The sequence below is a fragment of the Rhipicephalus microplus genome, chromosome 6 (genome assembly GCF_043290135.1).
Source record: "Rhipicephalus microplus isolate Deutch F79 chromosome 6, USDA_Rmic, whole genome shotgun sequence".
NCBI classification, from domain to species: domain Eukaryota; kingdom Metazoa; phylum Arthropoda; class Arachnida; order Ixodida; family Ixodidae; genus Rhipicephalus; species Rhipicephalus microplus.
This window is the reverse complement of record NC_134705.1, coordinates 163,706,254-163,724,341: the sequence shown is the minus strand read 5'-3', so window position 1 is coordinate 163,724,341 and position 18,088 is coordinate 163,706,254. Positions and strand designations below refer to the sequence as shown.

Genomic DNA, 18,088 nt, shown 5'->3' with positions numbered 1-18,088 from the left:
CCCAACCAGCTGGTCGTAACAAACCGTTGGAACAGCCGCAGCAGCCAAGCTATGGACCTTCGCTTCATGCTGCCGTGGCCGCCGACTCTGCCCAGCATGACGCTTTCTAGCAGCCCCGGAAGCCTTTTCGCCAAGCTTCCACCATAATGACAGGTGGGCTAGTTTCAATGTCAAGAGTGAGCCCTTCGTGCTTGACGTAGCCTTTGTTAGGGGTAAACTGTGTAACAATGCCTTTTTTCGTCGCCGTTGTGTACCTTCGTCAGTTTGGCCGCGTATTCTGAAATAGCGCGACTGATGCTAGCGCCGCGTGCGTTCTGTTGCGCAGGAGTTACCCATGCATGCCGACATACTATCCAAGCATACGGAGGTATTGTCTTGGCAACGGTGCCATGCAGCGCATCGAGGCTGGCGTTAGTCAAAGTAAGCCACGTCACACGTCGCAGAGTTCGTATTAAGCTAGCAGCCGACTGTACACAAAGAAGCTTGGTTTCAACTTTTCCTTGTTTGAATCAGGTGCTTGCCCCGCCGTAGTGGTCCAGTGGTTAAGGTATTCGGCAGCCGACCCGCAGGTCACAGGATCGAATCCCGGCTGCGGTGGCTGCATTTTCGATGGAGGCGAAAATGCTGTAGGCCAGTGTGCTCAGACTTGGCTGCACGTTCAAGAACACCAGGTGGTCGAAATTTCCGGAGCCCTCCACTACGGCGTCTCTCATAATCATGTGGTGGTTTTGTGTCTTGAACCCCTCATATCTATCTCAATCGCACACTCATGGCGTGACATCGCTGAACATGCATATCTACTGCTAGTGACGTGACTTCTGAATTTGGATCAGTCCCTCACCTCTTTTGATGTGAGTGACGTCAACGTTAACGTCTGCACTGTCAACGCTCTTGACTTTTTGGGGGGAGCGCAATCTTTGGCTGCCAGCAATTCCGCTTGCTAACTGTGAGATCGCAACCATCAACTCGAGATGTTATACTCGGCTGCTGACCCACAGGCTGCGGGATCGAATGCCAGCTCCGGCGGCTGCATTTCCGATAGAGGCAGAAATGTTGTAGGCCAGTGTGCTCAGACTTGGGTGCACGTTGAAGAACACCAGGCGGTCGAAATTTTCGGAGCCCTTCACTACGGCGTCTCTCATAATCACATGGTGGTTTTGGGACGTTAAACCCCACATGTCAATCAAGGCATGCCAGAAATGTCGACACATCAAAATCTCCCACGCTGGTAGGTAACATGACTTCCGAGATCGGCAGTGTGTGGCGCTGTTCCGCTCTCGAAGGGCATGCTCAGTGCATGTAGTGTAGAGCACGTCACACAGAGGGCACCAAATGACTGATAAACTTTAATCCTGAAATGTCCACAAGCTGTTTTGCCTAAAGAAAAATTGTAAAAAAAAACTTTATGTTCCGGTTGAGTGCATCTGAACAAAAAATAAACCAGCTAGTTAATATCTTGGGAGCGCTGCGAGCGTTCGAAGCGATCGGACGTGTATGGGAATCGCTCCGTGTTCTGTGCCTCCTGTTCCACCTCTTGGACCGTATAGTCTATCTGACTGAAGATTGCCCCTAGTGGAATCCACTCGATGCGTTCGGTTGTGCCGATTTTTCTCGCCAGCTGATGGATGGCGTCTGAAAACGCTGTACCATGTAACAACATGCTTGTTATGTAACAACATGACTACACGCCACACTCATGATGCACTTGCAGCCGTTTCGCTAGCTTCACTTATACCAAATTCTGTATTATGGGACGTGGATGGATGACGGGCGTGTGTGGCTGGTGCAAACATTATAATTATGAGATGCATGTCTTGTAACAACATGACTACAGGCTACGCTCATGACGTGCTCGCAACCGTTTCGCTATAGCTTCACATGTACCAAATTCGGTATTACGTGACGCTAATGGAAGGCATAGGTAAATGACACGTCCAAACATGATAATCATGACGTGTGTCGTATAACATGACTACATGCGACACTCATCATGTGCTCTCAGCCGTTTCGGTAGCTTCACATATGCCAAATTTGGTATTACGTCACGAGGTATGTCACTGGTGCAAACATAATCATGAGATGCGTGTCATGTACGAATATGACTACATGCCATGCTCATGATGCGCTCGCGGTGGTTTCGCTAGCGGGCGGCGGCAAGTGGTGAGTCAAAGGTTGACACCACCCTAAAACACAGAGACGCGTGCACATTAAGGCTCCCTAGACTGGCACAGGTCGCCGGTCTCGCTTTCGAGGTGGTCATACCGATTAAAGTCCGACTTAAATGGAGCATATACCTCACTCACGTCTTCTTTCTCGGTGAAACAAAATATATCACGGCGCATCGCTGTCTTCGTTTCTCCCTGCTCGGTAAACAAAGATCACCTAACGAACACATGCTGATGCTCGCTCACAAGGTTCGATGTGCACATGCTGCAACCGAGTGACGCCATCGTTGTTTACCGGGGTGGGAAAAGGTGAAATGACACGAGAAAACCAGAAAAATAGAAACGGCAAAGAACGAAAACCCTGCATGGTGTAAGATTTCTAATGACAATGCGAACAATCTTTGATTGATTGATATGTGTGGTTTAACGTCCCAAAACCAACGTATCATTAAGGTGGTTTTGGAGGGCTCCAAAAATTTCGACCACCTGGGTTTCTTTAACGTGCACCCAAATCTGAGGACACGGGCCTACAGGATTTTCAACTCCATCGAAAATGCAGGCACCGCAGGTGGGATTAAATCCCGTGATCAGCGGGTCATCGGCCGAGTACTTTAGCCACTATAGACAACCACGGTGGGAACAATCTTAACATATTTATATTTTTTCTTTTTATATTTTCTTATATGCTACGCCGTATACAAAAGTTAGCCTTCGTGGACTACATGTAGCACCGTAGTAGAAATGGCATGCGTGAGCTTCGTAGCATTGGTTGTGCTGCCACAGAAAGTTTTACAGCACTCCGTCGTATTCGGACGGCGTCCCTACGGCGTGTGTGTGTGTGTGTGTGTGTGTGTGTGTTAGCGTTAGATGATGACGAGAGTGCTATATGACAAAAACACAAAAATTGCGATCATAACAATAACTTCCATCAGATAATATTTGAATTACGCGCCTAAAATGCCTAGAAGACGCCAGCTTCCGGGACGGTGCTCTCACAAGCGCCCGCGTGTCAGAGCGGGGATGCGTCGTCCAGGTTTTTTAATGGAGGTCAGTGCTCGCAGGTGCGGACGCGGGGTTCCACGACGACTCACTCCGGACGTTCAACGAGGTCACGAAGCACTATGAAGCTCAGTAGGAGGGTCTCTTCCCCCATCACGCCAAGCTCTCCAGGCCTCAGTTAATGTTAATTCAAATGTTGGAAACTGGGTCTTGCCCCAGATCAGCCAGGGTCAGCAGATAAAACCTGATTGTCCAGATTGTGGACATTCCTCCTTCACTTCAGAACACGTGCCTTGGCAGTATGCCTCCTTGCTAGCACAACGATCGTCTCACCACAGAAGCAGTGGGGTGAGGCGCTCAAGGGCTCTCGCCTTACAGCTCAGCTAGGGGCCGTGCAGAAGGCCCAGGACATGGCGGTCAGGCATCGCGTGCCCGTTCCGACGTGAAAGCTGCCCGCAGCGGCTCCTCCCCCACAAGGGGACTTTCCTAGTCACCCCTCTGGACCTCAATAAAGTTCATTGTCTGTCTGTTTTTCAGCCTCACAACGCAGGTCAGAGTGGTGATGATGAGTACTGATTGATTGATATGTGGGGTTTACCGTCCGAGAACCACCATGTGATTTAGAGATGCCGTAGTGGAGGGCTCTGGAAATTTTGACCACCTGTGGTTCTTTAACGTGCACTCAAACCTAAGCACACGGGCCTGAAGCGTTTTCGCCTCCATCGAGAATGCAGCCGCCGAAACTGGGATTCGATCCCGCGACCTGCGGGTCAGCAGCCGAGTACCTTAGCCACTAGACCACCGTGGCGGGGCGGTGATGATGAGTATGCACGAGAAGATGACGCTCACGACTAATGCTCACACTAATTTGGAAAATAATGCAGAGAACAAGTTTTGTTACGAATATGGCACTATTTTATTTCCAAATGCTAACACTTTAGTGCCAAGTGTCAAGAACAATATATTTCATTATGTAGATAACAAAAACAAAATGCTTCCTCTCTTTTCATACACGAATGCGGCATTCTACAGATCAAAGGCAGCCCAGAAGCATCACCGCGAACTGCTTTAGCTCTCTGGGAATAGGTGCGGCTTCCTAGAAGGCGGTAGTGAAAACAAAGAACCCATAAATATCTATTTTTCCATGGCCTCGTTATGAAAACATTGATCAAGATGGTAAAATTATGAAGTTTAAACTCTTGTTCAGAGTCAGCATCGCTGGTTTTATCTGTAGCGGTCATCATCATGTTAAGATGTCGCATTGGCAAAAGCGTAGCTGCTGTTGCAGTGCTTACTTACAGCGAGCTTCCGTTTCCCGCCAATGGATATTCCTACTGTGAACTGCATCCACACGTAGGAAATGGACCAAACCATTGCAGGATCAGCTTGCACGCGGCTTTATAAGCGGACTTTTGCCACAGGTCGCAGAAGTGCACGAGTGAAAGTCAAGACTGAACAATGACAGGTAAAAAATATATCAGCCCCCCCCCCCCCCCCCAATATGACCACACCCGAACAACAAAGCTATGTTATAGACGCAAACTAAGCTTTTGTTAGACTCTATATAATAGCATTTGTTATAGACTTTTACAGAATTTGTTCTAGATTCAAACTAAACTAAACTAAGTTCTATGTGACGTTGATAGCGAGTGTTGAGCCGTTCTTTGGTGTTTCGGTATCATGTGTGAAGTTTTGGTTTCACGTTCAACGCTTGGTGTTGTATAATCTTTATTTCTGTACGTTTTACCCCAGAGAAATTTTAGCCAATATTTTTAACTGCGCCCCTCCCCCCCCCCAAAAAAACTGAAAAACGGTTTTTTCCTGAATTTTCTGGTTTTTTTTTTTTTTTGCTCTTCGCATCTCTAGTGCTGCCCACGTGACAAGCAGTTAGCAGGTGTACTCAATGATAGGGGTAGGTGGCAGCGAGACAGAGCTTCAGCATCTTGGTGCGTCTTGCCGGTAGAGGTTCTTAAAGGGAAGAACTAAGCTCGGTGTCGTTACTGTCTTTCTCTATGGAGGGCACCTGCACAACACCACGCGGGTATGGATGAATGGGAATGAAAGGGACAGGAAGGAAAAGGTAAGGACTTGTAGATGATGTCAGAATCGTAATCTTGAAGGCAGAACACCCAATGACCAAGGTGACCAGACCAGTTTTTTAGCGACGATAGCCAGCATAAGGAGTGATGGTCATAATAACTGTTAAAAGGTGTCCGTAAAGCGATAGTCGAAATTTTAGTGTGGCCCAAAAAAACGGCTATGCACACCTGCTCTGTTATCGAGTAGTTCTGTTCAGCAGCTGTGGGAGCACGACTAGCATACGCAATAACTCTCTCTCTCTCTCTCTCGTGAAGTGGCATTCTACTGTAGAACAACAGCACCCATGGCCACTCTCGTCGGTTTACTGACATGTAGGTGCGTTGCCGTCGAAGTTGCACAGAACTGGGTTGGAAAAAGAGGTTGTGAGGGCAGAGCAGGAAAAGTGCTGGGAGTTGACCGGAGAGGGGGAGCGGTGGCACAGCTGGTCGGGCAGAGCCGGACAAGAGAGGGCCGATGCCCAGCTTCACCGAGCGCCAAAGAGAGAGTTTCATACAATATTACATAGAGAGGAATCTGGCACTGCGATCGTGTACCCTCATGGGAGTTATGGGAAGTACAGGCTTCAAATTGAATCACGTTAGCCAGCGAAATGTCTAGGGATTTTTTTCTACAGTTTCAGTTTGTTCTTCGCGTAGAGTGGATAGTGGGGTGGGTGCAAAGGACTGAAGCTGCGCCTTTGTTGTTCAAAGAAGCTGAAAACAGCTAGGCCTCTCAATTTACTGCAACGCTGCAGCAGTATAAGTCGTGTTTGACAGTTTAAGCGAAGCGTCGTCCACTCACCGCTGCGCATAGATGTAGCGTCCCATGCCAGTGCAGGATATTACGTCGAGTTCACGTTGGTTGATAGTGCGTCTCGCCAAAACTCGTTGAACTCAACTGCAAAACGACGGCGACGCGAAGTAGACGTACTGCCACGCTCTTATGACTCGACTTCACAACTAAACGAGAGCTACGTGGCGGTAGATTACTTGAACAGACGCACCTTGCATCGCAGCAGACGAAACGTTAAGCGTTGCTCATTAATATTGTGTGGTTATTTCCATAAATATATGTTGCGTACTTTCTAGGGCAAAACAAGAATATTATATTTGAAATATTGTAAAGAATAATTCATTACATATTGATGCCAAATTTGGAACACAGTGATGGAGCAATGCATACCTTGGTGGTCAAACTTGTCCAAGTTTCACTACTACCGCCCCGTCACAAAAACTTTTTGCAATAAAGTTTGCGTACAAAAAATGAAGCAAGTTTCAATTAGACATCACTTCGTATTACTTTGCTTCACACTCAGCAAACAAGCGTCGCGAATCTGAAGAACCTGATCCATCCGAAGCAGATCCGAAGCCCAGCTTGATCGAGCGCAGTTTGTATAACGTGTGTGAGGACGCCTGTTATCCTCGTTGAAATGTGAAATGACATATGGTAAAGCTGAACTCACCTAAACCTTGCTAAACCATGTTTTAGTTAACCTATAGCTTTGCATAAATTAGTTCACAGTTCATCTGGCTTCCACCCGGCTCCGCTGTGCCTTGGTGATTACGATGTCAGGCTAGTTAAAGCCTCGCATTATGCCCCTTCGTGGACCAAGTGCTTCAGTTTAGCGAGGTTATGTCGTCATTGCAATGAACTGCTGGAAATAGTTTTTTTGCTCTAATTTATTTTACTACATTTGTTCAAAAGTATCTTGTATTGAGCTTTATTATTGACTGCAAGAAAGCAAGCTGCACTAAAGAGGGTTTGACACAGAAGTCAATATTAAGAGAGCAAACCATGCATTACTGGACCTTCAAAAAATCTTACCTCATGTGGTGGCAGATTCACAGTTCTTGTGTGAAACCGGAACAGACGATGCTCCGACTTTCGCACAGTCCCTTAAGATTTGGCTGTGCCTAAATGAGTAGGCTTGATGGCATCGTGGATGGCTTAACAATAAGCTCTATACCGTGAGATGATTACCAATAGCAGCAGACGCGTGCACACATCTCTCGCATATATGACAATGGAACACCTTCAAATGGCTTGCGCTGGCGTCATTGAACATGATATGACGTGAACTCTGTGACGGACTTCATGCAAATATTATCAGCACAACTCGGCCAAGTTAGATAGCGTTGTTAAAGTGGTGTAGTTACCAGGTCGAAGTAGTTTGGCCGTCACGTGAATAAGCTGCGTTGACGCCACTAAAATGATCATGTCGGAAAACCACTAGGAGGCGTAATCCATGACGTCACGAGCCTGCTATCGTTGTTTTAATTCAGTGGTTTCTGTCCTTGATCAGTGTGGCATTTCCATTGAGATACAAATAATTCTTGCCCATGGATGTTTTTTTTATTTTTACAAGATATGAAACGTGGTCACAAGATCAATGTTTGTCATCACCGATGTTGAACTGAGCAACTTCACTTGAGCTCCTTGGTTCCGGCATTATTGCAGTTCTAATAAAGCCATTGATAACTCACCAAGTTATCGTTTAACTGGATTACCAATAGCTATCTTATTACCAATGTCCCGGGACGTTGAGAACTCACGTCCGAAGGTAATTCCGCAGCTGGATGCTCTGGAACAACATGCGTCAAGAAGTATATTGCTACGAAGCGATTCTACTGCGCCAAAAACAATTGAAGAGAAATGGTGACCTCGAAAACGGTGCTGCAAGTGTGCGTGATGAAGTTGGAGGTCGCTTTGTCAAAACCACCGCCCCCACCTTGCGATTTGGAGGCTGTGGATGTCAGTTAACAGTGCCTTGCGGCAGGGACGATTCCAAACAGAGTTATGGGTGAAACGGGGTTTGAGACTGACCCCCATTTCGGCATTTATTTCTTTACTGTCACTATAACTTCCAGTAACTCGATTACTATACAATTTGGTTGATGAACTATCATTTATTTGCGTTTATTCGATGCTCGAACAAATTATAACACAGCAAAATTGAAAACACACCGAGATATCGCAACGTGAGATCGCTAGGATATATTCAATGAACAAAAAGTATTCGATGCACTTGGATCGTGAATGATTGCCGCTTAAGTCCGGTGTATACTCTAGTGAAAGAACTGAAGCCGTTGTGATAGCTGCTCAAATTTAAAGTCCTTCCATGACTTGAAATAAAGAGAGGCAAATGGTTAGCCAAAATGATTAAAGAAAGCTTCACAATATCTAAGATAGGCGTCAACTGTAAAATCTCTCACAGTTGCATGTCTGTCACTAGAGTAAATGAAAAAATGATGCTCAAGAACTAAAACAACGAAAAAAAAACAAGTATGGCGTACCCAAGACAAGAAGCGTACTTATACTACATATGTCCATAAACTCTGAAACACTCAACTATGAACGCACAAAAATGAACATACGAGTAACTTAATAAAACAGCGAAAAGACGTAATTGCTGATATAACGTACATGAGCGAGCGTACCAACTGAAATGTTTCGTATGTCGTTCTAACAATTCTATTTGTTAGCTTACATAATCCATATTTCTTAAAAAATGATTATGTTTCTTTAAGAAATCGATATTGTTGCTATATGAATTCTCTATGTTTATTTACGGAATCCTTACGTTTCTCACATTACTCCCGTAAGTTTCCTAAACAATTCCACATTATCCCTATTAGTTCCACATGTTCACCGTGTTCACCATCATAATTTCATATAATTTCTTACAGAAGCCACGACTTTCAGGTATTCTTCGTGCTTCCGTTACAATCTTCAGAAAGCATATGAACTATTGAAATGACATTGAGAAAGTGTCAGTAGGAGCATGATCTGCCTTCTACGATTCTCGCCGTCTATACTGTTTCAACTGTAAACGAAGGTACTTGTTACTTCGCGTATATTATTCACTACTCGCTCACAGCATACGCATTCCGTGGATGAGCTAACGTCCCCAAAGAACGCAGCGTTTAAAATTAAGTTCACCATCCGCCTACATCAACGATTTTACTTCTTCGGAGACCATAATGCACTTTTTCCCCGCATATCAGCTATCGTAGACCATGCCTAACACAACGCAATGATAATGCTCCCTCACAACGAAACATTACGTAACGAAACAAAACGTTTTCAAACACAAGGGGTGCCCAAGCTAAACGAAAGCTCTGTTACAAGAGCACAAAAAAAGAAAAAGATGGAAGCACCAGAGCACTGAACAAAACAGATACAAGTAATTGTGTTCTTATTGCTTGTTATTTTTTTGCTTTTGTTTGCATGCTGTGGAACTTCTGAGTTGAATTTGCGTCAGTTTGGGCCCGATCCTCGATAGCTCCTCTACTCCGTCACGAAGTTTAAAACATGCCAAGTAATTAAAATTATAGGCTGACCAATCGTGCCTTTATGAAGCCTTCAGCGCGGTCAGTGTTGACTACTAGCTTGCTAATTAGCGTAGTTAGTTTACGCAGCTATTTGACTGGTCGAATTTGCACGTGACTGCTCTCAAGACTTCGTGAATAACTATGTAAGTTTGACGCGAAGAAGGTTCTTTATTTTCATCCTTAGCAATTCCTTGAGAGGCCACTGTATAATTAACATTCCGGTACTAACAATAATTAGTCCAATTCAAAAGTCACATTACTGTACTTACTGTGACCGAATGCTGATTTTAAAGTTTATTTGTTATATATAGTACGATGCTCGTGCAATTCAGAGACTAAACGAAACATCTACAGACACAACTATCAACTCGGACGATCACGCGTTGAGCTCGTATAAAGTGATAATGCAAAGAAAAGATTAAGTATAATACTGAAAAAAAAGGAATACTGAAACTTTTCTTGTACTAACGGACACTCGAAATGTCGACAGGAAAAGATAATGATCCTAAAATAAAAAAAACTCATTGCAACAAATGGCAACGAAGATAGAAATATAACTGAGTTGATCAATCAGATCTTTTAACATTTGAAATACATATATGAATGATTGCGCAATTCACAAAAACCTCTGTAGCGAAAGTGAAACAGTAATACAGTTTACGAAAAAAAAAATTCTAGTGCCGTTTTGTGTATCTAAGTACTACTAAGAAATGTGCATAATAAATTGATGATAACAAAAGTGACACTATACTGTTACATCGCATTTTAACATCTGCATATCACCTACGTGGTCGCTATGTGCCGAACACGTTTATGCGAAAGCAGCGCTATATCATAAATTTTGTTCGTGAAAGAAAGACAGAGCAAAGGCATTCACCGCGAAAAAAACTGGGATGAGATATATCTTAGAGCTACAATTTGTACGTAAACATACTAAAGTTTTAGGTACAGCAGAACAACCATGACGCCACCCACAGTACAGCCAGCGCCATCTGATGACCTTTTGCTCAACTACAAAGCCTTAGCGTGGCCTTCGTGACCACCCAACAGCGCATTTCGGGCAGTACGCAAAACATTTGCGTTATTGAGCGTTTTGTCCCCAATACTTTTGCACCAACAGATAGACTGATAATGGTCATAGCAAATACAGTTGTGAGTTGATGTCTGTGTCGCAAGGTGGCGCCAGTAGGTTGGTGACTTCGCGCGTCCTATTGGTGATAGTTGGCTGTCCTGCAAAGTGTTACTTTCGTGGGCATGGCTAAACCCATTGAATAGCACTCGGAAAAAGTCATGTTATCCTGTGCAAGCTGCGACCCATGAGTAAAGGTTTTTTTTAATTTTTTCTATTTCGAAAATAACTGCCGTACCTCTTTTAAGTGAACTTTCATGTTTTTATACAGCATCATAGCAACATGGTACGCCTTGCCGAAACACGTGTACCGCACGAAAATATGACTGACTTTAGAAGAATCCGAGAAAAACATAAGAACAGTTCCGGAAATGAGTCTCAGTGTTCGAGCATTAAGATCAATGCCGGCATGTTCACACACTGTGGTTTCGATGGCTCCATTTTTCTTGCGGCTGCTTGTAGCTGATGCATCTGCGAAGATAATCTGCCATTGAAAGCAAAGGTCACTCGGTATTACTGAGCCGTCAGTTCGAGGACAGCATCACCCTCTGCCGTTATGTACCATCTTGCCATTAGCAGCACGCGTGAAAAGAACAACACTAATTCAGATCACACACAAAAAAAAGGTCAGTGAAAGTTCCGGTTGCTGTTCCATGCTTGCTTTCGCGCACAGGAAGCTTAGCGCCGCGTTCTGGTGCATGCTCCACAGGGTACGCCAACAGTGCAGGCTCCACACAGCACAGACTACCACAAGTCACATACTGTTCAAGAACTATTGAAATGAGAGTCCGCTACTTTCAGCTTTCAGCCTCTAAGTTTCTAGTGATTAGAAAAACCCTGAATGTGACAATGGGTTGAAAAAACCATGCTGGTGAATCAGCTTGATAGCAGTCTTACAGTATAGATAGTCGATAAAAATAAGGGACAGGTCAGAGTATTGCATTCAATTAGGACTGGGTATCTCTGTAACTTAATACAAAAATAACACAACATGAATAAGCTGATCCGCACCAACTTATCTCCGTTATCGCTAGTGAGTGTCCATAGCCCGTCTAGAGATAAGTGCGGATGTCCGTTTTGATTAGGCGTATGGTTTGCTGAGCCAGCCTCGGAATTAAAGGATGGTGCAGTGTTTGCCGTTGCATTTGTTGAAGATTATACTTGGTGGGGGAAGGGGATAAGCATGCGTAAGCTGAGTGCATTTATGCATGCGCTTGAGGCGGAGGTTGGAGTATATGAAGTATATTGATTGATGATCACACCAGATCACGCGCGGTGGGTTGGATTACTGAATCATAGTCGTTAAGCAAGGACATCCAGAACCATCACTTAACACGATATCGTAAACAGATTCGGAGCCATGACTTCACACAATACCTTAAACGGATGGCAACAGTTTCTCCTGTCCCTTGACTTTCCTAGGATTTCTATGCTCGCTGGAACACTGCTACGAAGAATGCATCACTAACAATAACCCGATGGTGAAGATCATGTCGACGAAGTTCAATGACGCCTAGAAAACAGTCAACTGTACACACGGGGCGCACATCACTCGGAAGATTGTTGACTAAGAAAGAACCCGAACGAGTCGCCCCTTTTTCCACGATGGGGGTGACGCAGCCGGCCAAACTAGCACTGGTGCACCATGGGCGGCAAACTATGCTGCATGGGGTCGAACGCGCACGAGGAGTACAGCAGTCCCGGGGAAGGGTACAGTCCGGGTTCGGTCTTCACTGACATGGCTGGCAGGTCGTCCAGCGCTGAAGACCTGGACTGCTGGTGGCCCGTTGGCTGGGAATGGTGGAGTTGCTGATGATGCTGCTGCGTTTGCTGTTGCTGCTGCTGAAGGTAGGCGAGCGTCGTCAGGTCGTCCTGAAAATGGTGTCCCGGTAACGCCGGGGACAGTCTTTGCATGGGAAGCGCCGTCTGGTGTGGTGCCGCAACACCCATGCACATGCCGGTCATCAGAGGTGGACTCGAGCGTGGAGTGCATGGAACCGAGTCGCCTCCGCTGAGACGTCCGCTGGCACCACTCCTGCGCGAAACAGGCGAGGAAATAAAATCAAGTCATGTTGTTGAGGCGGTCCATGCTTGGCCCCCACCTCTCAGACGCAACCCAACACAAAAATTTCGCCTAATGCTGCTTGTATGGCTAGATGCTTTTGACTTGAATACACTTTGTCATGAGACAAGAACGAAGAAACACTAGCGATGGCCCTGTGTGAAATTTTTCTCGTTCTCGTCTTAATCTTGCTGGTGAAATGAAAAGGCTGTCTCTCACGCATTTCTAGGGCACATTCACTGGGAATGTGAAGCTAAAAGTATAGACATTTAGCCTCCCAGGTAAAGCTGTGACAGGATGCATGGCTGCGCTATGCAGCTCAAACCTATAAAATCAACTACATCGGCTATCCAGCAAGCCTTTGAAGCGGCGAGAAGACAGGGTCTCCGGACCTGCTCAGGGGTGGCCTTGGCCCAGGTCACGAATTTGTCGGAGTACGCAATAAAGTTGTTTTCCACCTGGGACTAACGTCTTAAATAGCACTGCTGACGCTTCGACGCTCACTCACAGATATGGTTTCAAATTTGCGCATAATTTTCTTATCAGGGAGTCCTGGAAAGAATGCTCTCAAACGCTTTTGCTTCGAACGAAAGCAGTACTCCTCCTTCAGTGGTAATTTTGTGTTAGTCTGTTCACAAGCTTGCATACTTTTGCACCACCATATAGCCATTAGTGTATTTAACTCGGGGTGGGCGTACCTAAAACTCCCTCGTCGATTTTGCCACCTAAACTGTAGGCGCTGTTGCACCAATTCTGAATTATTCTTTCACCCCACACTAAAATAGCAATTAATCTCGCACGCGCCTTTCTCTTCCTTTATTAAAAAGTCGGCGTTTCGCCACTTTCTGGCAAACGAAAAAAAATCACGCTAATAGCGCGCATACCAGAGAGGACATGTGCATCAGGAATTTGAAGAGAACTTAATTGCTCTCTTTCATTGTATGCTACATTCATGTTTTTTTTTAGTATCGCCAGTGAGCAATTGCTTTAAAAGCAAATGCCGGCTAACTGAGCTTTTTTACACATTGCCAACGGTGGCAGTCACTGCGCACAAAAACGGGAACGATTTGGAGTGGTAGCTCTACCCCTGCAATTAACAACACCGAAGAACTCCTCGTTCTGTGAATCTTACTTTCGAGCTCAGGTACAAGGGCACCTCAGCGCCTACTAGTGGCGTCATTACCGCAGAAAATTCATTGCACGATGCGCACGACAATGTCTGAATACTCTCTGTGATGATAGTGCACCTTGATGCATGCCCCTCCTCCCTAAGGTTGTTGCCATTTTTTGAAGGTGTCCTCGGCGATGGAGCAGTGGTTATAGTGCTCGGCTGCTGGCCTGGAGGTCGCAGGTTCGATCCCGGTTACAGCGGTCACGTTTCGATCGATGCGAAGTGGTAGAGGCACGTGTACTGTGCGATATCGCTGTACGCTCAATTCATTTATTGACATGTGGGGTTCAACGTCCCAAAACCACCATATGATTACGAGAGACGCCGTATGAGAGGGCTCCGGAAATTTCGACCTCCTGGGGTTCTTTAACATGCACCCAAATTTGAGCACGCGGGCCTACAGCATTCTCGCCTCCATCGAAAATTTAGGCGCCACCACCGAGATTTGATCCTGCGACATGCGGGTCAGCAGCCGGGTACCTTAGTCACTAGAAAGTGCACGTTAAAGAACAGCAGATGGTCCAAATTTCCGAAGTCCTCCACCACGGAGCCTCATAATCATATAGTGGTTATAAACCCCATATATTATTATTATTATTATTATTATTATTATTATTATTATTATTATTATTATTATTATTATTATTATTATTATTATTATTTCTTCGAAGGTGATGGTGTCATCGCGCTGCCAATTTTTTTTTGCCCTTTTCCTACACCTCTCCGTGGAGTCGACGTAGAGCGGTGAGATGCCATGAGCACAGATATGGCAGACGCGCCGTATAGTGAGATGCTGCAGATGACCTCACCCTAAAGCGAACGAAGTCGACGCCCAGAGAGGGTGCAGAGAAAGCGCGCATCAAGATACCTTAGCCGCTGAAAAGGTGCCACGATGTGTTCGCCTCCCCAGTGTGTATACCGCTTGCATGGAGGCACTCAGCTGACAAACAGTTCGTGCCGATGTTTCTTTAGCGCATCCGAGCGTGGTGACGACGTGCTTCGTTGCATCCGTATCGCTAATCGTCACAGCACCGTCCACGAGCCCAATGGTTAACTGACTGACTGTCATAATTCAATTGATTTGCTGGTCAGTCAGCATTAGTCGTTGCGAAGCTACTCACCGAGTCGGTTCGTTTGGGAGTCCGTCAATCACAGTTCTTAGGCGGGACATTCGGTCAGATGGCCAGTCAGGTGAACGGCTGAGACGTTCAGTGTGTTTTAGTCGGTCAGTATAGCGCTACAAGCTATAAGATTATCTGTCCATGGTGCATCAGTGAAACTGATGAGTGAGTTTGTGAGAGTGAAGGAGTGAACGAGAGATTTGTCTGCCATTCGGTCGGTCACTCAGTTTCAGATAAGGAGTCTGGGGACTGAGTCCCGCTCGTTCACAAATGCACGAAGAAAACACAGAGCCGCCGAAAGTAAAAATATGCGTATAGTCTTAAAAAAGACGTTTCGGCTCTATAAGAACCCTTGTGTTCACAATGAAGCACGATCAGCAAGTTGGCTTATTTAGAAGGTCGTCTAATCACATCTTTGAGTTGAGACAACACGCATACACGTGCAGATGATTACTATACGGTAGGCGTGTGCGCAGCGGTTTTAACAGGCGACGCCGACTCGAGATGAAGCGGAGGAAGGTGGGCTTCATGGGCAGTTGGAGCTCCATCGTTCTCTCGTCCATTGTACAATTCTTAGGTTATGGCCTCATCAAGCATGAGGCCCACGGGATGGCTTTATGCTCTTCCATAAGACTTTCTTTACCGCGCTGATGGCTGAAGCATCTTGCCAGTTTATCACATGGGCCTACACCTTCGGCGAGTGAAATGTTGTATCCACGAGCCGTGTGACCAACTGGGAAAATGCTTCCGCCATCACCACGAAAAAAAAAAGACTCTTTCCACGGCTTCATATCGAATCATCGCGTACTAAAAGCACTGCGCACGCGCCGAACAAAAGCCGCAGCAACCTTACGCCTGTGTGTGCGCATTGCCATGTGGACATGTGATTAGGTGACGTTTTAAATATGCGAACTTGCTGCTCGTGCTTTATTGTGAACAATGCTCCCGTGTGGAAAGCGAAACGACTTTTCTTTTTTAAGAATATATTGGGAGGCATTTATAGTGTCGCCTGCCTGCTCGTATGAACTCAGAAGCCACGCAACAACAAAGGAAGGACGTTTGCGACACTTCTCTCTCGGGTTGTCTCATTCCGACCGGGGGACGTGGTGCTGTACTCGACACCCCATACGCACACCTGGTCTGTGCGACAAGTTCCGACCTCGGTTCGTCGGCTCGTGCGTAGTTTTCGAGAAGACGCTACCGCTCCACTGTCGGGTGACACGCCACCTGTCGTGCCAATCGACCGCCATCATCACTGCAGCAACGATGTTGTTCACGCCTCCCGCATGACGCTCTTCATGTGACGTTCCTCGCCACCTTGACTTGCAACGGCCAGGCTTGCCGCTTCCACGTGTGGGGAATGAGTTAGCCTATATATTGCGCACTTCATCCTCATTTTTTTTTAAATCGTTCAATTGGAACTTTATTTTTTCACGAAAAGAATAATTGTACAAAAAAATATTCGGACCGATAGCCTTAAGTGGCTAGCGACCGGTCCAATAGAATGTGGATAAAGAATGTAAAGGTCAGCAAAAAAGAAAAAAGGGAAAAAAACAGAAACGAATTATACGATTATAGGCAATACACGTATACTTTTCTCAAATCAAAACAGACATACACACACACTTACATATTTCGTCTCAATAAAAAAAAAAAGACTGGCATGCGCCAAAACTACGTGCACTTTAAATCTCAAGGGAAATCGCGTTCCGTAGTTTTGATCTATTTAATTCGATCAGTCTTTCTCCAGAAATATTGTAGCATTCGAGAACATTAAAACTGCCATTAGATGCATGTCGCGTATTGCGTGTAGGAATTGGGAAAATCTCGGGAGGCAAAGGGGAATTTTTATTAGTCATGTTGTTTATTGAAACGGCAATTTCTGTAGTCGCGCAACATCGCGATCGGGAGAACGTGCTCCGATTGAAAAAAAAATGTTACCTATTAGTTCACCTCGTCTAATGATTTCATATGTACGCTCTTAAATTCGTTGAAGAGCTTTTAGATAAACCCTCACGATTTGACGCAGTAACTCATATATGACAGTGACACAGTGAAAACTAGAGTGTACGAAGTATGGCTTGAGGAAACTATTGGCGAGCTTTTTGAGCAGGAGTCAATCATCTTCATCTGGGCTGATAATCGTCATCGTTTTTCGGGTGTGTGTGCTTCGTCACATCCGTGGCGCTTGTTCGCTCCCGAGAATAAACCGAGTCGTCATACGCGGTTACAAACGACTCGGCATGATATTTTTACTTCGGCCGGTGAATTGTTTTTTTTTTCTTGCATGTCTTTTCCCGGCCAGGCGGGTTTGTGCCTAACGCTCGTCTTCATTCACACGTACCGCTATTCTGCCACGGCTATACTCAGCCAGATCTCGCGTTACGAAGTCTATCGCGAACCTCCTCTAAACAACTTGCGTATACGACCGCACGACCAATGAGAAGTCGCGTCCGGTGCACCCTCCAAAATTCGCGCCTCGCTTCCCGTCAGCATGTCGACAACGCACGTGCCACCGACACCTCCGTACCTTTGTACCGAGGCGGCGCACCGCCATCATCACTGGGCCAGTCAGGCAGAGTTGTTTTGTTTGCTTGCCGCGCTATACATCCACTCCTTTTTTTCCATTGTTGTCGCCGCCCGTACAGAAGCGGGACGGCAGCAACGCTCGACCAATGGGATCGCTGCAAACGCAGACAGACGCTCGCCGCCACAACGACGTTCGTTCGACGCAACCAGGCGTCGGCATTCCATGCAAGAAGAGAATCAAAGGCGAGCCACCGAACCCACGACGCCATAACTGGCGCCAGCACCGTCAGGTGCGAAAGGGCGGTTTCGTATGACTACGTGACGTAGTCACTCCCCCCCCCCCCCTTCTCATCCCCCCCCCTGACAGAGACGAATCAAGCGCCGAGCGGAAGCGGCGAGAGATGAGCACCGCTGCTATATTCGCCTCTCGACTAGAATGCCTATACCTCGCCACTCACGGCAGGTCGCTGTGGTTTTGGTTCAGCGTTCTTTTGTTTATAGT

At 46.0% G+C, this 18,088-nt stretch overlaps 1 protein-coding gene across 1 annotated transcript in view; it reads right to left on the bottom strand.

Annotated features, from left to right (window-relative positions):
• Nucleotides 1–8,037: 8,037 nt before the first annotated feature.
• Nucleotides 8,038–18,088, bottom strand: part of LOC119182744 (uncharacterized) — an 84,818-nt gene continuing 74,767 nt past the window's right edge. Inside the window, exon 6 of the mRNA XM_075866926.1 lies at nucleotides 8,038–12,738. Within this exon, the coding sequence (XP_075723041.1) occupies nucleotides 12,333–12,738 (406 nt within the window). The 3' untranslated portion in view covers nucleotides 8,038–12,332. The remainder of the gene's footprint in view (nucleotides 12,739–18,088) is intronic.